Source organism: Anticarsia gemmatalis, chromosome 11 (genome assembly GCF_050436995.1).
Source record: "Anticarsia gemmatalis isolate Benzon Research Colony breed Stoneville strain chromosome 11, ilAntGemm2 primary, whole genome shotgun sequence".
NCBI classification, from domain to species: Eukaryota; Metazoa; Arthropoda; class Insecta; order Lepidoptera; family Erebidae; genus Anticarsia; species Anticarsia gemmatalis.
Window position 1 is genome coordinate 12,480,095 of NC_134755.1, and position 23,364 is coordinate 12,503,458.

The 23,364-nt window shown below is 31.0% G+C and overlaps 1 protein-coding gene across 2 annotated transcripts in view; it reads right to left on the bottom strand.

Moving 5' to 3' along the window:
- Window positions 1-23,364, bottom strand: part of LOC142976565 (scavenger receptor class B member 1) — a 52,041-nt gene that overhangs the window by 16,954 nt on the left and 11,723 nt on the right. Inside the window, exons 2-3 of one of the 2 annotated variants that reach the window (XM_076119996.1) lie at window positions 15,250-15,345; window positions 13,815-13,906 (exon numbers count right to left, since the gene is read on the bottom strand). In XM_076119996.1, the coding sequence (XP_075976111.1) occupies window positions 13,815-13,906; window positions 15,250-15,334 (177 nt within the window). In that variant the 5' untranslated portion in view covers window positions 15,335-15,345. The remainder of the gene's footprint in view (window positions 1-13,814; window positions 13,907-15,249; window positions 15,346-23,364) is intronic. The other variant, XM_076119997.1, reaches the window with a different exon arrangement.

The following is a 23,364-nucleotide window of genomic DNA, read 5'->3' on the forward strand; positions in this document are numbered from 1 at the left end:
GTATTGTCGAGAATCGAGTGTTTGACTTTAAAAAACGTACTGTCAAAATAGTTCCTACGGAGCCCGGTGGAGGCGCTAAACAGATTTTTGTGTAAAATTTCTCGACGGCTAGCCGGTTGTCGGTAGCCGATAGTGGTAGAGAATCGAGCTACTGTTCTCTGTGTACTGTTTGTTTTAGGAATACATTCACCAAGGAAAGCCATGAAACAAATCAAACAAAATCTAGTTTCAAATATAATAGTATTTTCTGACATTGGTTATTTGAAGGTCCCCCAATAGTACCCGAGTGGCTTTGTCGCATACCGTCAAATCCTTTATGATTATAAAGTCTGAGTTACTGACTTATTTTTTGTTTATTCAATTAACTAGTATAAGGTCACTGGTGTAAAAACTAAAACTATTAATTTGCAATTCCTTTGATATTGATAGGTGCGTTAATTAATTTATATGATTTATTTGAAACAGAGACCAAAAAAAAATATTCAACACGCCTAGAAATAAGTACCTAAAATGAGGTGTGATGTTTAAAAATTGGGTGGTTTTAAACCCTTATAATCTTTATCCTATTTTTGCCGCAATAACAAATCGAAAATGACCTGCTAAAATTTAAAAGAAAAAACTAAAGTATCAATAACCTTTTATTATTTAACAAGGAGTTCATGAAGGCTAATATCTAAGTAATCTTATTTAAAAGAGTAATTAACATTAAAATAAAACAACTTATTTTAACTAAACAAATCAAAAAGGTTAATTTCGACACTTTTCATGTATGTACGATATTTCACATTTTGGAAATTTTAACGAGTGTTTAATGTTCTTCGACCTATCGCAGGCTTTTTGTTAGTTTTGACACCTGATATTGACCTCTAAAACCTATTACTATTTGAGTAATCTTTTCTCATTACTTGCGAAATATCCTAGTCATATTATTTACGCATTAGCTTATAACTGATCACTTGAAGTGGATCTCTTTTCACTTCAAAATATCCTTTACTGATCAAACTTTTAGATCGATAGCTATCGGAATAATTAGGGCTAATAGGTAATTGCGACAAAAAATAGACTTTTATTATTCATTGAATGATTTTGTAAGGAATTCTAAGAATTTTGGAAGGAGACCTAAATTAATTTATTATTAATTAATATCTTTAGATAACTAGACTAAAGTATAGGTTACAAAAAGTTGATCAATTAGCCCGAGGCGAGAGGCGAGGATTACTTATAACTAGACAGCACTTAAGGAAATCATAAATTAGTTTTTTATTCACTTGTTAAATATGTACCCATACATACTTCAAATATGTTTTTGCATTATGGCATGTCCCAGCTGTCATTTTCTAAGATCTTTGACAGTCGTTACCAGTAGTCAGAAGCTTGAAAGTCTGACAACCAGTCTTTACGAGGGGTATTGTGTTATAACCCAGGTAACTGGTTAGTGGAGGTCCGATAGATAGATAGTTGGCTGGGTTACGATGATGTAAAAGCACTAGTACAAAACTTGGATGAATGAAATTTTCCACTTATACATATAAAATCTGTCCAAAATAGAACCTGTCTGTGATATAGAGTTCACCTATATATCCTGTCTTAATTTTCCTAATATTATAAATGTGAAAGTTAAAATGACTGAAAAATAGCAACAAAAAAGCACTATAACTTGGCTTAATACATCCAGGGACGCTTTTTACTCTGGAAAATCTATCAAGCGGACAAAGTCGCGGACAAAAGTCATTTCATAAATCATACTAGTCGTATGCAAAATTCCATAGTTTAATTACAGGATCAAGTTTAAACAAAGTTGCTTGTTGCAACTATATTATGTTAGTAGGTATTTTAATAAGTATCAGGATTAATTTTAGTTTACACGTGGCGAATTAGTGGTTACATTTGAAGTATAATTGATGTTTGTCGTTTAATACGGAGAATTTTATAATTGGGTCTTTTGAGTTAACTTGCAAGTTAGTAGGTAACTATATACATATTTTTAAATTTTAACTTTGTCACAATCTCATACATTTATCTTTAAAAAGCTTGATTTTATACCCTCATGATTCTTTTGTGTGTTAATTTTTTGAAAATTAAACCAGTTTTCAAGCCCCAAAAATAGGATTTTTGGGTATCACTGACGCATTTGGATGCTATAAATATTTTTTTAAGTATTAAGTTTAACTTTATTAAGTTAACTCAATTATGATAAAACCTCTTTCATTAACTCAAACAAGCCACTATTACTCAAAAATATAAGAATTCGAGTGCACTTCAGTATTTGTTAAATGTTTTTAGTATTTTTAGCACTTCAATTTAGTGTTAATTAGGCAAAAGTTTAAGCTAAGGCTAAGTTTAGGCTTTAGTTTAGTACCCAAACGGGGACCCCGTTTGGGTACATATATAGAATAACGCAATAAATCGTTTTTAAATACAAAACTAGAATTTATGTTTAAGCAATATAGAATGTACTTACTTAACAAAACTAACTAATAATATTCTTACCGAACAAGCGCAGTAACATGAATCGTAATAAATCAAGCTCATATTATATAACTTTAGGCCACACACGACCCCACAATACCTATTAAAAACCTAAAATAAATTACACTTAACCCACTTACACATCTAAGAACTTAAAGGGTCATGTTATATCTCATAATAGTCACGTTTCACCTCATAGTAAGTAATAAACACGGGCTTGAATTATGCATTGTCACGTGTCATAAAAGGTATAAATGTATATAACAATGAAACGCACCTATGACACTGGTGTTAGCTAATGATACAATTATTTTGTTTTTGTACTTATAATGTAGTTTTCTTATTACTTAGATGTATGTTAATGTATGTGTTATTAAGTTTATTAATTTTCTGTTGTTAAGAGTGGTTTTATGGGCATTCCATACAAAGTTTGTTTTTAATTGTGCTAATAGCATATGCAGGTACAGGGCAGACAGATTTGTAAGAAAAGACGAGATGCTTTTGCCCAGTATGGGACACAAATAGGGCTAAGAAAAAGAAATATCACATAATGCTAATCTAGTTTATTTTTGTACTAAAAAATGTATTTAAATAAGCTTGCTTACACACATATTAAGTTCGCGTTAATCGCCACAGCCAGTTGGCAAAACCAACATGTGTGTATAGATAAATGTTCGTTCGGGAAAAATGCCGCTCAACATCACCACGCTGAATGTTTGACATGTGACAATAGGAACCGAAGAAACTACCATTATTGGCACAAGCCAAACAAGTGCAGCAATTGAGTCAAGACGGTCTTCTCGTTTGATAAATACTGCTAAACCGATCATCCCGCCCCGTATATGAGTAGCAAGCGAAATGAAAAAACCAAATAGGAACTTTAATTGTTAAAAAGTAAATCGTCGCCGAAATCGTGTGAAGTTTCATCGTCGATATAAACACTAATTAATTATCCGACAATAAAAAAAAAGTATATGACAATTAAATTAATAGTTATATAAGCTTACATAATGCATTTTAATGTATCCGGGTTAACCAACTTACAATATAATCGTAATCAAAAATTACGCCAAAAAATCCCAAACAAAAAAATATTTTACTATGTTTCTTATAAGATACGATAAAAAGTCTAAAACAATAGGTTGTAAGCAATTACCTATGCTATCATAAAACACAGAATTTAAAAAAAAGCTATATTTTATGCTATTTTCTTATATTTTTTGTACATGTTATAATGTACTTGTAATTTGATAGTAGTTTGTGAACCGTTAAAGTTGTCTTACTGACGTCAAAGGTTTTTTAAATGATAATCAATCAGGTGATTAAATCAGGAGTTTGATTTAAGGAACGTATACACAAACTGAGAATGAGTAAATAGCTCTAAGTTTAGTTAAATATGTATTACAAAATAGAAAGGATAAGGATATATTTTGAAATCTCAATTTGTGTCATTAAAATAGAAAATTATGTCATTGCAATATTATATAGGTACCCTAAGTACGTAGAAGGTTTATAATGAAATTACTTCTACAATTGGATAAAGGTTAATACGACAAATAAAGCATTATTTTTGTTTATTTCTTCATTTTCCATATTGTTTGAAACTCGCGTCATGTCGCGTATTCTTAGGCTCTATATGTAAAAATCGATGCAAAATAATTTGAAACAAAAATATCGGTACAAACAGCCTACGACGCGTGACTCATCACTTAAGCAGTAGTTTATGTTAAATGTTTATTTGTCTACAAGACAAAACCTCGCATAACAAAACTTACCTAATCGTTATTTAACAATAAATAAAGGACATGCAACAACAATACATAACTCATTACATATTTAACAAAAAGAAATACGCAAGAAAAATCACTAGTTTCAACTGAAATTATAACTTTTCGCTTGTTCAACTAGATCTACGATATAAACTTTTTTGTTCGACTATCAATTAAATGTATACTGAAGCACTTAATACCTCCTATTTGAACCTAATTTATAATTTGGAAACAACCACTAATTTAGTACAATTGCGGTCTATCCGCTTAGATGAATCTTTGCTGTGTAATTCTAAAAGCTCATTGCACTCAAATTATCGAATTCTATTGTGTACAACTGTTTTTTATGACATGGCTTGTCTCACGTCTTTATTCAATACTAGCTGACCCGCGCAACTTCGCTTGCGTCACATAAGAGAGAATAAGTCAAAATTTTCCCCGTTTTTCTAACATTTTTCACTGGTACTCTGCTCCTATTGGTAATAGCGTGATGATATATAGCCTACAACCTTTCTCGATTAATGGGCTATCTAACACTGAAAGAATTTTTCCAATCGGACCAGTAGTTCCTGAGATTAGCGCGTTCAAACAAACAAACAATAAAACAAACAAACTCTTCAGCTTTATAATATTAGTATAGATGATTGCTAAATTGCCACAAATCAGTGGATTAGAGCAAAAAGCGTCTGCGAACTTTAAGGAAGGTGTTACATTGACTTGATGATGATTGATGCTGCAGGTTGTTACATGCAATATTTAGGTAATAGGTCGACACTAATTCATAGCCAGTAGCGCTCACCGGTCGATAAACGATCTGTGAGTTAAGCAACATTTAAGCGGTTAGTTTTAAGCGGTGGTATTTGAGTTGAGCGTCTCCGTGCTTCGGAAGACACGTTCAAAGTGGATAACTAATTTTAGCGTACATGCAGAAGTACATAATATTATGCTTATTGTACCCAAAGGTTTAGCCGTGAACATATTAGTCCCATGTATGAGGTAGCGAGCCTGTTGCTATAAACCGGGCACTTTACCAAACTCTGAACTAGTATTGATAATAATCTATACTAATATTATAAAGCTGAAGAGTTTGTTTGTTTGTTTGTTTGAACGCGCTAATCTCAGGAAACACTGGTCCGATTTTAAAAATTATTTCAATGTTTGATAGCCCATTTTTTGAGGAAGGCTATAGGCTATATATCATCACGCTACGACCAATAGGAGCAGAGTAACAGTAAAAAAAGCAACAAAAACGGCGAAAATTATGATTCTCTTATGTGACGCAAGCGAAGTTGCGCGGGTCAGCTAGTATTAGAAATAACCAATAGCACAATTTTCGACATGAGAATTGAAACGGCAAAGAGTCATTGATGGCAGCCCCGCAGAGGCGGGGTAAAGGGTAACCTTTACATAGAATCTTAAAAATACAAATATCCTTGCAACTATTTGCTGTGTTAAATCATTAAATGTTACTAGACTACATAAAAACCAAGTCGTTCAAGTAGCAATAAATTACAAAATTTAATATTATGTTAAGACTACATGAGCAGTCATTAATCAAGTTTTAATCAACTGTGTACTAATTCAATTTACTTAATAGACCATTATGAGACGTAACTTAAAATCAAATTTCCCATGAAATTGTACACTGTATTTGAAATTATAGGAAGCACATTTAAATAAATACAGAATAAATAGTGTAAAAAATATGTTGATATAACCCGAATATTATGTTAAACTTTAAATGTGTTGTATTCCCGTGAACTTTAAAAGTATTTTTTTTTTCATCTAAATGTCCCACTGCAGGAGGACTACCCCCCTATTTCAGGAAAATATTGAACTCCTTAATTTTTTTCGTATTTTATTTAAATTTTAGCAGTGATAAGCCATTTTTGATTAGCAATTCTTCTAAAACAATACCATTAATTTAAAAATAATATTCCAAATTGTTAATTAAAGCCGAAAACACATCCAAAATCTTACTTTTTCTACGAATGGAGTGACGTATACGTGTAACATCCTTAATGTCTATAAATTAGATTCAAAGTCTAATAGACACAATTATATATATTTTTTGTGATTGATAGCAATGTTTTATGGCTTCATAATTTGTTATAATTTAGACATACGTCATTTATATCACGGTTTTTATGTAAACATAGTAATTAGAGTGCATTAGCGATAAATTAAAGGACTGCAAAAGTTTCGGGGTTAAATCGATTAAGTTTGAAATCATGACGCGTTACCTCAAATGTAGGTCGATTTAATGACTATTTTGAAAAATATTTAATTTGATATAAACAGTTATCGAACGGTTCCGGTAGGTTAATGTTTGTGCTAATTTATTTGTCAGAAACTGAGATTTAAGTTTATATTTCACATTATTAATGTAACTTTGATATCATTGGAATGAGAAAATTTGATTTATGAACATAGAGGCTTTGGAATTAATATTAATTTGTCTATTGATATAGCTAGTAGGCTAGTAATCTTTATTTTGAAGTTTTTCAACAATTAAGATAAAAAAAAAATAGCTATCTTTTGCGGTCTCCCGTCAAATCAATCGAAACCCTAAATTTGTAATCTGGGCGATATAGCAAGAAATGCGACATACATATGAAATAGAATCAAGAGTAAATGAGGACAACAAAGAATATCTCATTAGATGCTTCCAGAACAACAAAGTTCAGTTACATTGACCCGGAAAACTCTGTTTTAAATCAGTGTGACATACTATTACTTAATGTTCCTATCAAACTGTTACTGTTATCAAATAATTTGACGCAATTTAAAGAAAGTATCACAGTGATAAGAAATTGTGAAATTTTTGGGTCAACGGTGTTTCGACGTTTATTTTAGGAGTATTTTATTACTTTTGACCTATTGGGTGATTTGTAATTGTGACGATTGATAAAATTGTCATGCCGGATGTCTGGAATAGTCTAGTAATATGATAATATTATTTATTAAAAACCCGTAAGTGGTTAGACAGTAAAGCCAAAGATCATTATTGCTTGCAAATACTTTTGTGTCTGAAATGTAGTCTTCATATTATATGTAAATGTAATACAAAACGAATATTTTCCTTTATTTTATAATAAACAAATTCCGCAATAAGAATTGCTCTTGTGTCGCGGGAACTTTTTACAAAATTACAAACTACGGACACAAAGTACAACCAGACTAGAAACCACTATTAGTGGATCGCATCTCCTCCCGACGCAATGGTAGCGGTGTGGCGACCACTGCGCCACGGAGGCAGTGTAACTTGTCAAATCGAAAAAGGTACCTACATTTTGGCCATAAATAGTCAATGAAGGTGTTTTACGACTAGCCTTAAAGGATAAACTAGTAAGATTACATTGCGATTTTAAATCCAATTTAATTCATAATCATAGCCTTTTTTATAATTTACAAATGTTACAGAGTTAATACGGTCGTTTGCCTGATGGCTCAATTGTATCTAAACACAGTTATTATATAACAAACCTGTCCGTTTCTAATCAATTTATATGGCCAATAAAATGATGCACGGCTAATTGACAATATATTTTATTTATTGTTCACACGTTATAAAAATTTAATGCATTTTTAATATTTTTTTTTTTGCAATTTTTAGATTATGCAAAGTTAATTCCTACATTTGGCGACCGTGGTGAACACAACCTAACGCATGTCGAACTTACAAATATTTAATTCACGAACCTTTTCACTACAGTGTAATATTTATTAGTGTAGTGTGAGTTACAACATTTTAATTGAAGTTGTCAATTGTTGGAACCCAAGACAAAATTATGCTCAACGTGGAAAAGCTCCGAAAAATTGGTTTGCATGAAACTGTGTATCTTTTGGTCGATTGGCAACTAGTACGTAAATATTAAATATTGCCGATTATTTCCTTCATCACCACGTATTTCGTTCAATATCAAGGTAAAATATAAAATATTTTTTGATGATTTATAAACGCGTCTATCAGATGATTTGGACATAACTATGTGCAATTTTACATTTTTTATTCAAACTCACGTGTTCTCTCACGTTTCTTCGCATAACTTTGTTATAATCATGTTCAGTAGCTATTAAGTTTCAATTAAATGTTACTCAATGATGTTATTATTTATTACACACATAATAATATATCATTATGTTCTGACATTTTATTATAAAGAGGTGTCTCAGGCTAAAAATATGCAGACAGATTTATTGTAGGTTTGGTTGCTAAAAGGTCTAAGTTAGCCGCAAGTTTTTGTTAAGTTGGGCCAAAAAACTGTTTCGAAAATAGAAACTACGGTTATAAACTTGAATATATTAGGTATTATCAATATGCTAAATTATAATTATAAGAAATAGTACCAGTTTTTATTTTATAAGACCTTAATATATACAAGTTGTGGAACAACTGTTAATTACAACCAGATTAAGATTATTTGATGTTCAATGAAGATTGACTGTTTAAAATAATATTATTACATGAACCCACGGAATAGAGAGGATTATACCCGAAGATATAGGCAGAGGTGTGAAATAAACCCGCATTTCGCAATTGATAGTGTTAATCCTGTGAAATAGGGGTAAAACCTTTAAATTGTAATATACCGGGCACGATATTTATTCAACACTAGTAAATTGATATACACAACAAACAATATCAAAAAATATTTACTAAACTATATTACAAATTAAGATCCGTTTACATTTAGAACAACAAAAACAAAAAAGAAATCGCATAATTTTATTAAAATTATACCAAAAAGTTCAACAGTATTTGGAAAGTGGGAATAACCTTTAATAAACATGTTGCGTTTTAGGTTAAATTTGATTGATAAAAACAAGCGGATCGCTTGCGTCAGAGATGAAACTGATCGTGTGTGGAGACCGGTATTCGACTGACGTAGAAAAAAACACGATAAACGGCTATCGTGTTAATCTTGTGCAAAAAACGAATTATGCAAAAATCTAGTTGTTAAATTAGAGTATTAGGTTGATGGTTTATTACCTATATTTTGTGTTTAACAGGATAGGAGATTTTAATTATGTATATCCTAGAGTGACTACGTTGTTCATGTTATTTTTTATTTTCTTATACGTCTTATTTTCGCTTAATATAACGGATACGTTAATAAATGACGTAACGTGAATAAAAATTTATTGTTCAGTGAGTCAACGATATTTTTCTACGATATTTAACAGGTTAATGTGCAAACAATTTAGATGTCGTAAATATTACTAAAATATTCTTCAACAAATATAAAAACAATTTTGTTGTTCACAATGCAGGATTAAAAGCTTTTTTCTTTATCATCCCTGTAAAATAAAAAGTGCAGGTAATTTGGAGTTTGCTGGGTAAAAATCTGCGCAAGGCAATACCTCGCATTGTCCCGACGTCTGCGCCAAAAGTACAATACGAGAAAAGTGCAAGCAGCACTGTTAATTAAGCGAAGAAATGTTAGTGATTTAGAACTAGTCCATTTAAAAGTTACATTTAATTTTAGAGTTACGTTTTGCCCCCTTTTTTGAGATGCTGCTCCACAAACTGAAACTTAAGCTTCTACTTTTCACATAAAAAATGCGTCCTTAAAAATCGCAAGCTAAGACTTACAAAATTTAACATTTCAATTGACTAAATATAATAACAGCTACCAAATTTATTCATAGTGCGGTTTACAACACAAATTTCAGAGCTAGACTAGATTGATTTCATAATTTTAAACAAAAATGTCGTGTTCGATCGCAGTGTAGACTACGCTTATGCTAATAAACGTGTTTCCCTTTACTTTATGTCGTATTAAAGATTAATAAGATAGGTCAATAACGCCCACGTCATTATACTCAAAGAACAATAAAGCGTATTGTTAACAAAATGGCTAACTCGTAAAGCCGCCATTAGAATAAATTGCTAAATATTAAACTATGCACTCGCGTTCATTTGTCATGTAATAGTTAAAACAAGCATTGTTTTTATTGATCTTTGTACATAAGTGTAATTATATTATCTGACGTATTCAGTAGCGCGATTCTCTACCACTATCAACTACCGACAACCGGCTAGCTATCGAGAAATTGTGTATGAAAATCTGATCAGCGTCTCTAACGGGCGTTGAAGGAATCATTTTTGCAGTACATTTCAAATGTCAATCTCTCAATACTCGAAAATACCGACTGTACAGAATCGAGCTACTGTAGAGTCAGTACTATCGAGTCCCGAGAGTTTAACATTTAGAATGTACTTCAAAAATTGTTCCTATTGCACCCACTAGAGGCGCTGATCAGATTTTCATACAAAATTTTTCGACAGCTCGGTCGGCTCCGGTTGTCGGTAGTCGGTAGTGGTACAGAATCAGGCTACAGTTGATCTTTAAGTTTTTTGTTATTGACAGTAGCTCGTCGGTTAACCGCAAAGGAAGCCAGAGGGCAATCTAGTGATTAAGACATATGTTAGAAAAACAATCACAAAATATTTTATTGAAATGACACTTTGATCTTGGGCAAAATAGTCGTAAATGCATTTTTTATGTTGGATTATGAAATATTGTAAGACTTTTGGAACTCAAGCAAATATGAACAAAAATCGTGCCGGAAACCTAGAAGTCTATTAAGATATTTGAGCTCATTTACACACTAGCGGATAACTACAGGAGCGGCTAACGTGACTTAACATTTTTGCAGTATAACATGCAACAGCTTGTGATTGTAAGCACTTAAACTATGAATTTTCAGGCGGTGGCATATAAAACCACTCCCGCTGTTAGCAGCTAATGCGTAAGGAGACAAATTGATCAAATTGTACTTGGCTAAAGTGGTGGACTATCCCCCGGTTTCTGGGTACATTAAGGGACAGTTTAGCTATTCAATAGCGTTAAAACTCATAAAAAACGCTATTGCATAGATAAACTAGTAGAAGCCCTTAGATACCACTTAAGAACAGTATCTTACAGAGAAATCATTTATAATATTATTTCAATAAAAAAACCTGATCCACCACAAAAAAGTTAATGAACTAAAGTCGTCATAGTAATCGGTTATCCGTCATAACGCAACATGTTTGTTTTTTAACCAACAAATGACTTGTCTTTAAGAAATTGACAGTCGAAAAAGTAAAAAATATTTAGAGGTTCAAGTACAAGGTTCTGTTTTATTTTTTTATAATTTTATCTAAATCCGTGAATAATATTATAAAAGATTGATTGTAATTTATGTTAATTTATTCATTACAAATTTGCTACGTGTGCCAGAGTCTAGCCGGAATAAATCATTTTTTTTATTAGTATTATTATTCTAGGAAATTTTCGCCAATGTCAAACTGTATGAAGGGCGACTTTATATAGTACTAGCTGACCCGCGCAACTTCGCTTGCGTCCAATAAGAGAGAATGGGTGAATTTTTTTCCCGTTTTTGTAACATTTTTACTGGTACTCTGCTCCTTTTGGTCGTAGCGTGATAATATATAGCCTATGTCCTTTCTTGGGCATCAAAATATCTCCATACCAAATTTCATGCAAATTGGTTCAGTAGTTTAGTCGTGATTGAGTAACAGACAGACAGACAGAGTTACTTTCGCATTTATAATATTAGTGTGGATTTACTCATCACGTTTTAAGGCAGAAGATGATAATATGTATTTTTATCTCAAAGTTCGTTTATGCGAGTGGCAAAGGTTTTTACCGGTAAAGGGTTATTTATATATGTACCTGCTATTAAATGAATTTATTTTTAGCACAATACATTAAACCTTTTTATTTTTCATCACAAAGTTCCGAATTAACTTTGTGGTGACAATCACTATAAAAAAAGCTATTAAGTGGTATATTTTTAGAAAATAAAAGAATCTATATTTTTTGTCGGAAGACAATGATAGTGCAATATTTTAGAGAAATATAAAATGTTTAAACAGTTTCTTGAATCGCTATTACCTACCATAAAAAAACAAGTTGGTAATGTTATAGTTTTTTGTCAAAAGATTTCGCTCTATTAAATGATTGGTTATGCTATAACAGATTACCATAGGTACTTATATTCGAAAAATAATGTATGTAATTGTCTTCGCTATATACTTTCAAATAATATGTAATTGTAAGTGGCAGTGATATTTAAAATTATATAATTTCATAGCCTGCTTATTTTTTCTGACAGTTTTTAGAGTTCCGTATCCAAAGAATAAAAACGGGACCCTATTACTGAGACTCTCTGTCATCAGGCTATATCTCATGACCCGGGATAGTCATACAGCTGAAATTTTCACAGATTATGTATTTCTCTTGCCGCTACAACAACAAATATTAAAAAAAAACTTATAATAAATTAATATAATTAAAAAATCAAGGGGCTCAAATACAACAAACATGTTTTTTTGTTGTCGTTTTCATAAATAATACGTGGTACGGAACCATTCGTGCGTGAGTCCAACTCGCACTTGACCGGTTTTTTATAGAAGTACGCATGTAAAGTTTTTGTTATAATTGAAATTATTCGATACGTAGATAAAATAGTAGTACCTAGTTGGCAATTACAAGTTTTTTTTTGGTTCACATAAAACACAGTCGTAAATTATATTACTTGTTGCTCACACGTGTATTTTTTAAATTTTTGTTTTTTATAGTGCTGCATATTTTGACGTCATACTTACCTATTAGAAATTAAATGTTTTGATTTTGTTTTTTTATAGTGCTGTATTTTGGCGTCATAGCTGCGTATGCGAAACCATTTCTTTTTATATTTTGGAATTGATATTTAGAATGAAATGGATTTGTATAGAGGTGCTTAGAAATAAACGTCTAATCCGTAATAAAACTTGACTTTCAATTTTTTTCTGAATTGTTTTGCGGTTTTGTCCTGCTTTATAGGCATTGTATTGTGATAGGTATTAAACAGGTAGTATTAACATAGGATTAAAGACAGCAAGAACAGTTGTTTAATCAATATTTAAATGTTATTCTGACTGACTTTATTTGTATATTGTCATTTAAAAATAAGAATACATTCGTTTATTTCTTTTATCAGTCAATATGTGGTTTTGAAAAAAATATGAAGCCTTTCGCTAACTATTTATAAGTAACTTTAATTTCTTTTTTTGTTTATTAATCGACAGTATGCTAATTTGTCAATTTATTTATATTTAGTACAAAACCTTTCACAAGTTATTTATAAAAGAAGTCTCAAAAGTAGTATTATTTATAAATATGTATATCAATTTGTAGCAATAAATAGTTTTACGACGAGGTTATCGACTCTCATTTAAAATAGTTCCATAAATAATATGTGATCAATTTATTAAAGTTAGCCTAACCATGTAATAAATTTTACTACAAGGCCTATCGGTTTGGCTAAAAATAGCACGCAAATTAATAATTTTGGCAACTGGCAAGTTGGCAAATTATTAGATTTCACTTGGGCTATTGTGTTCGTATGTTTCTTAAATTCTTATTATTATTAAATAATTAGATTAAATTAATTAGTGTAAATTTAACATGTTTCTAGATGTTAAATTTATAAGTAGACCTAAAAGATTTGTTCGTTATTTTAATACAACTATTAATTCCTAAAAGATTTTACATAAAAATATTAATTTTAGTATAAACTTACCCAATTTGTTATAATTTCTATAGGATTGATTGCAGCCATTATTATTCCTATTACTACTAGTAGGAATCCATATGATAACTTTAGTACGGAATCTGAAACAAAATAGATATTTTAATTATAAATATTAACATATTTATTAAAAAAACTGAACTACTTAAACTAGCTATCAAGCAATTAAGACAAAATCTATAATCTTACAATCGTGGTTTCGTGTCTATATATATGAAATAAGTATCTATAACAGAGGGACGATTTCCTATTACTATCGACTACAAACAATCGAAATAGATCAATGATGAGACATTTTGTATGAAAATCTGATCAGCTCGTCGAGTGGGCGTCAAAGGAACTATTTTTGCAGTACATTTTAAATGTCAATCTCTTGATACTCAATACTACCGATTTTAGAGAATCGCGGTACTGAATAAGACATAGACAATACCAGTCAGGGAATCAAACCCACGAACGGTTAACAATCTATTATAATCAATAGCGATCGAAATGAAGTCATTTTCAATTAATTCTCTTAGCTGTTGATAATTTTGCACAAACAGATTTACGTTCTAAAACAATATTTGAAAAACATAATCTACGTCTAGTTTATCCGTCGTCATTAAATTCGTCATAGTCAATTATTGTTTTTCTCAACCAAATCTCGTTAGGCAATGGTAAAAAGTTGTTATTTATTGCAATTTTAGTGTTGATGTCTTATTTACACGAGTTTCTTCCTTGTATCACTTTTGAAATAACAACTGTAGTCTAACAACTTAGTAGAGAGCCTTAAATGCATGATTCGGCTGGCGGAGATGTGCAAGTAAAGGATATTAAAATATCAGTGACCCGCAGGCTTATAAAGCTGCTTTATTATTAAAGTTCACAGAATTAGGTATATTTTATAATTTAGATGAATAGTGCATGACAAAGCTCGCTACTAAGTTCAAGGTTGTTGAACTAAAAATTCTGCTACAATAAAATTTGACGCAGAATTTTGTCAATATATTCTGTAAATTTTAGCTTCTCTTAGTTAAAAAAATGCTGAATAATAGTTATACTCGCACTCTGTATAGTGCAAACATGACAAACGCTTATTCATAAGTTGTGAAGAGATTAAGCACACTTTCTGAGTAAGATTTACTGAAATAACTTTAAAGTATGTAACATGCGAGTTATAGATACAGCTTCTGTTGAGGGTTTCTGAGTCTGGTCTTTTATTGCAGGAGTTCTTTTTCTTTGTGGAGTCGACAACATTTCTTTAAAAAAAACATGCAGAAAAGGGGATTTGGCTGATGTTTTTACAGCTTTCTTTGAGTATCCTACGTTTAGCTGGAAAGTGGAAGGGAAATTTGGGCAATGTTGGGAACGCGAGGTTAATGGTAAAGAAATCAGGGGTTTATCACACAGGTATCGTACGAAATTAATATTATAGTAAACTTACGTCGTTTCTGTACTGTGAAGTTCTGTATTTTCATAATAGATATTCGCCCCTTACTGGGGACCTGTTGTAAGGTTCCCACCACCATCTTTCAGCCTTCTAGAACAAAATTAAACAAAATATTAAACTTACATTTATTTACTATCGTAAGAAGCAGAGAAATTCAATAGTGAGATTCTCTACCACTATCGACTATCGACAAACGGCTACCTATAGATAAATTTTGAATAAAAAAACTGATAAGCGCTTCTGGCGGGCGTAATTGGAACAATTTTTTTATTCATTTTAAATGTCAAACTCTCGATACTCGATAGTACCGACTGTAGAGAACTGCTTCAGGATGCTATGTATCCGAGACTTTGGGTTATCTTAAATTCTATGCTTCAGCCCGTAAAGCCTTCAATCCTGCGTCTTATAACTCTCCCTCGTCGTGTCGGTTATTCGTTCCCCCGAACTATGAGAGTGAAGAAATAAAGTGTACCTGTGTATTGTGCACACACTTGAAAACTGAAAACAAAGTCCTGCACAGTTAGCTGATTTTAATTAAACTGGCCGCTGTAGCCGGATAGAGGTTGGGAAGACTTTATCATTTTTGTGCCTATGGTAGCGCAGTTAAATAGACATAGCTTCATTCATATTAATTAATAGTTAAAATTTGACGTTTATCTGATGAGTAATAAAGGAGCTAAAACGGCCGTTGCATAACACATCGTGGGATTTATTTCACAACTAGCTGACCCGCGCAACTTCGCTTGCGTCACATGAGAGAATCATAATTTTCCCCGTTTTTGTAACATTTTTCACTGGTGCTCTGCTCCTTTTGGTCGTAGCGTGATGATATATAGCCTATAGCATTCCTCGATAAATGGGCTATCTAACACTGAAAGAATTTTTCAAATCGGACCAGTAGTTCCCGAGATTAGCGCGTTCAAACAAACAAACAAACAAACAAACTCTTCAGCTTTATAATATTAGTATAGATTATCTTAATATTCCTGCAATATATCTTACGATTTTCGAGAATTTTAAAGTTTAAAATAGTTTTAAAACTATAAAAATTATATTTCTGCTAAATATAAACTATAAGCAGAAGTATTTCAATTAGTTCATTATTTTTTAAGCTAGAATACGCGGATATTATCTGGCTTTTGATCGGCGTAATGTTTTAAGTCTAATTAATTATGTAAGATTATATCGTTAGATTAATATCTAAAAAACATTTTGTTTTTGTCAAAGATTTTTCGGCTACATGTATTTGAACTACGAAAATACTAGCTTCTGATTGCGAATTTGGCCGCGTAGATAAATTTGCCGGCAAAAAAATCCTATGTTCTAAACTAAGTTATAAACATAATAAATACATTCAACCATCCTCACAAACTTTCGCATTTATAATATTAGTCGGATATTATAATTACACTAGCTGACCCGCGCAACTCCGCTTGCGTCACATAAGATAATGGGTAAAAATGTTCCCCGTTTTTGTAACATTTTTTACTGGTACTCTGCTCCTATTGGTTGTAGCGTGATGATATATAGCCTATAGCCTTCCTCGATAAATGGGCTGTCTAACACTGAAAGAATTTTTCAAATCGGACCCGTAGTTCCCGAGATTAAAGCGTTCAAACAAACAAACAAACAAACAAACAAACAAACTCTTCAGCTTTATAATATTAGTATAGATAACTCATATCAAAAATTCCAATGGTTAGTTAGTTAAACACTTTCAATTACATAGTTTTTTAAAATATACTACAATAATAAAGAAAACGGTAACAGTACCTGAAAAAAATTATTTTTGCCGCCATAATTCCTCTTTTGTTTATTTTTTTTATTATGATTAATGGCTAGCGCCGTGCGTTACTTTTATTTCCAGCCAGTGTCTTATTGCATTTTAAACTATTTGTGAAATGAAAAATAAATGTGTTCCTCTTTTGCATTAAAACCTTTTTTTTATATTTTTATATTGATTAATGTTTATTTACGTAATCATTTTTTTAAATTAAATATATTTGGATACGACTCATGAACTAAATTAAAAAAAACTTCTAATGGCATGTTTCAGAGTAATGTAAAATTATTAAACAAATGTGGGAATTATTTATCATTTGACATGCTATTTTTTATTTAAAGTATAAATATAGACAAAAATTTGGCGCCATCGAGTTCCGCTAGGTTAAAGTTCATCGTACATTATGATCAGCCATCATTAGTCATTGTTTTTGTCAAATTGACGCAATAAACTAACTTTGATTACGTTTGAAAGAATGTTAGGTGCTCGTTGCTATGTGTTTCTATTTAATTATTTATATATTATTTAAATATACTATGTAAATTAAACCTATCAATTTTACTGGTCTGTGAGAAAACCATTTTTTTATTGTTATAGAACCTAGATTAATTATGCGTAATCTTGTCTTTTTGTAACGCCTTGACAGCTAAACTTCTGGACTTATTTTTATGAAATGTTGTCCGAAGATAGTTAAAAGCCGGGAAAAAACAAGCATTCTTTTTAACTATTAATTCTTTCTACCCACATATTTATTTATTAAATATACGCACGTAATATATTTTTTTTACAGCATAAGTATTTAGGGTGATTTTCTCACAGTATAATATATTTTTTTAAGTAACTGATGAAGCGTACCTTATTATCATAATACCATAGATGTTCAATTAATCACTTTATTACAATAATACATAGGAATATTTCCCTTTTTTACACCATGACATCATAAGCCTTAAACAAATCGTTCGTTTTAAATAAAAAACATTTCATTTACTGTTTTAACAGTTTTTGTGACAATACTAGACATTTATTAATGATTATTATTTATATATGTAATGGTATATAGCTTTTTGTACGTTTTTCGATAAGTAAACAAATGTAGAACTGATTATATTTCCATCCCTCAACATTATAAAACAATGTCCCTTAGTCGCGTCTGTCTGCCTGCGATAGTCTCAAAATCTTTTGAAATGTTCAATTCACATTCTACTCGGCCTGCGTGAAAAGATTTCTCGGTGAAAAAATATCCTATGTGTTAATCCAGGTTTTAAGCTTTCAGTGTAAAAAAAAACCTATTAAAAGCCAGCCCGTAGTTTATTATCTGCTGTATCAATACAATTTTAGTTTACCTGAATATTATAAAGGATTTTGTCAAACATATTGTAATTATATTATTGATTCAAATAATAAAATTCGATAGTGTGTCGAGGTCGTTGACATTTCACAAACAATGATTCAAGTTTATATCAACTTTTAGTCACATTAGTTACATATTTTGACGATTTGTCACATCGACAGAAAAGCAATCATAGCAGATTTAATTAAAACTATTAACTTTCTAACCTTTAATACGTAAAGATAATAGATATGACCGTATTTTTAATAAAAGATCGTTGAATGATGTCTAGAAATTAGTTCAGCGGCTTTCACGTGTAAGAACTAACAAACATACATACATACCTAATAAAATATTACCCCCACGATTGGTCCGGGGAGCTATCGTGTACCTTAGTTAACAACTCTCTTATAGCTCGGCAGTGAATTGTTTTCCCCTAATATTAGGTTGGGAAAAAAGTCTTTTCGCATTATTATATTTATGAAGTTGTTATAAAATCTTTTCTCTACACAAAAAACTCGATATTGGGGTACTTCACGAGCTCACTGAAAGAAACCTAATGAACCGTGTATTCATTTGTGATTTATGAAGCCAGAGAGATTTTATTACAAGTTCATACATACTATAATGCGAAAAGACTTTTTCCAATTAGTTAATTACGTGGAAGCGCAGTAACTTATTGCAATATCTACGCGAGCAGGTACACGAGCATCACACTTCTATTATAGAATTCAAGACAAGAATCCTTTACTAAAATTCTTCTCATCATAGTTAAAATATCTTCATAGCACATGCCGAACAATGTGCTCACACAAAAACGCATCAACACAGTTATTTGTAGTGATTAACAATTTTTTATTCATAGTTGTACTCAAGACAAAATAATAGGCGAAACAAAGATTTGTTTGTTTGTAAAAACACTGATTGAGCTGTAATATTATAGCGAGTGGATAAGTACCGTTATATCTCTTGTTTGCCAGAAAACTATTAAATTTACTTTAAAAACGTAATTTTTCAGGAGAAGCCACTTAAGCCTTTAACTACAAATATTGTACAAACAGAAAGAGTGAGAGAGAGCGAAGATGCAAATTTTCCTAATTTGTCATAACAAGGAGTTAAACCATTTTCCACCTAATTTAAAAGGTAAAAGGTATTTTTTGTGTATCATCAAGCCCGTTAGTGCCAAATTCGACATGATTCTTTTATCATTGTTTCGAACAAGCAATATTATTATGTTTAACTAGCTTTTGCACATTCTCCGCGTCCTAAGCTTTTCCGTGAAATGTAGCCTTATGTTAGTTCACGACATAAAAATTAATATTGTTGTGCAAAAAAAAACAATCTTTCTTTCTTTCTTTCCTCCTTTCTTTCTTGCTTTCTTTTTATCTTTCTTTCTTTCATATCTGTAAGTACCAAATTTCATAAAAATCCGCTTTTTAGTTTTTAACTTAAACAAGGATAAGAGTCAGTATTCGACTTAAACTAATAGCAATTTTATTTGGTACACACTTACAAACTTTCGCATCAATAATATTAGTACGATAGGATAGGATAGAATGCCTGAATTTTCGGCGCAGGTTATACTGCCTGTAATCTCAGGCTGAATTTAATCATATGGTTTCACCAATTTTAATTGATTTGAACGACAACATGAAAGGAAAAGGACTTTGAAAAGCAATAACCACGCAAAAATTACCTAACTTTAAGCATAGTTTTTGACCACAGCTTAAAAAGCTCTACCACAGCTTCCGATAGGCACTTATCTGAAAAACCCCGCAACTGCCTAACGAACACGTGATAACTTTATAATTACACTAATTACTTTAGTTTTTATAACTCACGTGGCTTCACACGTTTTGGCTAGCAGTTAATTACTAGTTGTGTTATGTAAATACAGTTAAATTATGTTTGTATGTTTGTTTGTTTATTGTTTTTGGAACTGCTGTATGCAGTTTTGGGTGTATGAAAGATTAATAAATAAATAGATTTGATACTTTTTGGAGAATGTTGTCGAGCAAAATTAGTCTTTGAAGTCATTATGTTCTTACATTTAAGTATTCATTTCTTCAAAGCTTTTTAAAACTTCGACTCTTTTCTTTTTCAAAAATTTGGCACTAACATTAATTTTTAAAAAATGTGTGGACTGTTGAACAAATATGATATTATTACCTACTTGAAACAAAAACGACGCGATTTTTTCAAGTGTTCAAAGCTGCGAATAGTCACTGGTGATACACAAATTAATTTTATTTGCAAAATATTATATAAAACATAAACATTTGATTGGGTAATTAATACACATTTGCAATGAATCATTAATAGACTATTTATATAAGATTTCGACCCGTGTTTCAATAGTTAATTGTGATAAAATTTAATGTCTAACACGTGTAAATTTTTTTAAGAATTTAATGTGGTTAATTTGTTGATTTTTTCTATTACTATTAGGTTTTTTCGATACCCACGTTCTAATTATAATAGCTTTATTTCCTAGTGTATATAATAGTACCACTACACCTTTTGGGTAAAAACATAGAAATATAAAAGTGTACCTACACTACAAAATTAAAAAAATCTCAAAAAAAAATCTCAAGATATAACATAAAATTAATTCAATCATAAATACAACTCGTTTGTCAGTTTTAAAAGTCGTATATCCTTTTACATAATTTCCGAATGTCTTCACACCTAAAAAGTTCGATGTCCCATACAAAATAGTAATATTTACTAAATGATGATGACTAAAACAACAAACAAATGACCATTTCCGCAAAAAAACAAAAGTACTCCTACGACCATAGACACGGAAGTATATGATACCATAGACAATGAGCTATAAATAGAGTTTGCTTTTTTCTATTAATATTTGTTTATGCTAATCATTTAAAGGTTATATCACCTCTATGGATGAGCCATCAATATAATTTGATTACGCGAAGGCGTGACGCATTTTTTGTGGTTTTCCCTAAGTTGGATTATAATAGGATTTGATTGAGAGAAAAGAATGACAGTTAATAAGTTTATGACGCACATTTATATAAAATTATAATAGAAGAGAGATCTTATTGATTAAAAGTCATTTTTTTACAGATTTTTGTTATTTCATGATAAACTAAGAGTGAAATATAGTCTTTTTTATAATATACTAGCTGACCCGCGCAACTTCGCTTGCGTCACATAAGAGAGAATGGGTCAGAATTTTACACGTTTTGTAACACTTTTTACTGTTACTCTGCCCCTATTGGTTGTAGCGTGATGATATAAAATATGCATTTTTTTCACGAAAAATATTCTCAAAATTATTTATATCTCTTATAAATATAACGAAGTCGCGCTAAGGCATATCCGCCATTAAAACAGTTGCCATGACAACGGAATTTTGTTAATTCAATGTCATTAAAATATTGATTATTCACGACTTCGTTCGCCACCTGAATTTTCCCGGGAAATGCGTCATTTTCCCGGGATTAAAAGTAGCCTAGTAGTCCTTTCTCGGGTATCAAAATATCTCCATACCAAATTTCATGCAAATTGGTTCAGTAGTTTAGGCGTGATTGAGTAGCAGACAGACAGACAGACAGACAGACAGACAGAGTTACTTTCGCATTTATAATATTAGTATGGATTGATTATATTAATTTAATAACAGAAGCTGCTAGTAAGCCTTTACACACCGATTCTAATATGGTGATAAGGTATTTGGTATTACGAAATAAATGAGGGGTTTTGAGACAACATTTTTAATAACTTTGTTACTAAGATGGCCATTAAGCACACAAACACATGCTCCACATTAGCAATATTTTACAATAATCTATTTTTTTGTTTGAAACAAAAATATCATCAAGTAAGATAGACAATGCCAAAGCCATTAGTAGCGTTATTTAAGAGAAGATCAAGGTTTGAATTAAAGTGTTACTGTTTCGAAACGCACTTTACAGGGCATGCTATTAAGTATTTTATTATTGCACTAGACCTAGATAATAAAAAATACAAATGCTTTTACGTTTCAAAAACAAGATAAACTAGCTTTACACGTGACTTGGTTCGCGTGATTAGCTCTTATTAATTTTTGATATTATTTTAGGTATGAAAAAATATTGACACTTTTGAAAACGCAAGCCTTAAAGCAAACCAATATTTTTGTATATTTTAATGCAGTGTTTAAGATCTAAACAAAATTACAAACTTTAATTTGGTTTAAAATGTATTTATATCTACTTATTATTGTAACTTGTTTTATTTTTTTTAAGGACATCTCCCGCACTGAGAATTAATTGCTCTTGTGTCACGGGACTTTTACAAACATACAAACAAGGGACACAAAGCACAACCGGACCCGAAAAAAATATTTGTGGATCGCACAAATAATTGCTCCGTGTCGGAATGGAACAGACGACCTCCCAACCCAGTGGTATCGGCGTGGCGACCTAAACCACTGCGCCACGGAGGCAGTCAAAACTTTTTTATGATTCATTGATATTACAATTGAATACTGCACTGACTGGATTAGGATGGTGCAATGGTTAAATAAGTTGCCTCAATCGTAATTGCTCTGGTTGATACTTCAAATTCAAAAAAAATATATATATACCATTCTTTAATAACACAACAGTTAGCAAAAAAACTCAACTTTTTAAGATCTTATATACTTTATAGAAATGATATTACTCATAAAAACCCACTCAATAAATGTCAAGAGACTTTAATCCATAGAGTACATATAACTTTTTTATGTATATATTTTTTATCTATTTACATTAAACTTTTAACGGAAGATATACAAAAAATATCCTTCAAATACTTAGTGTAATAAGTTATAGGTAAGATTAGCATAATTTAATCAGCAAAATTTATCATTGGTTTATAGGAATCTTAATAATAATGTATGGAAGGAAATTCTCTGCAATAAATTGTTGAATTGAAATATAACTGCTTTAAAGATTTATTTATTTGTTAGTTCGGAAGTGAGCAAATAATAATGTTATCTGAT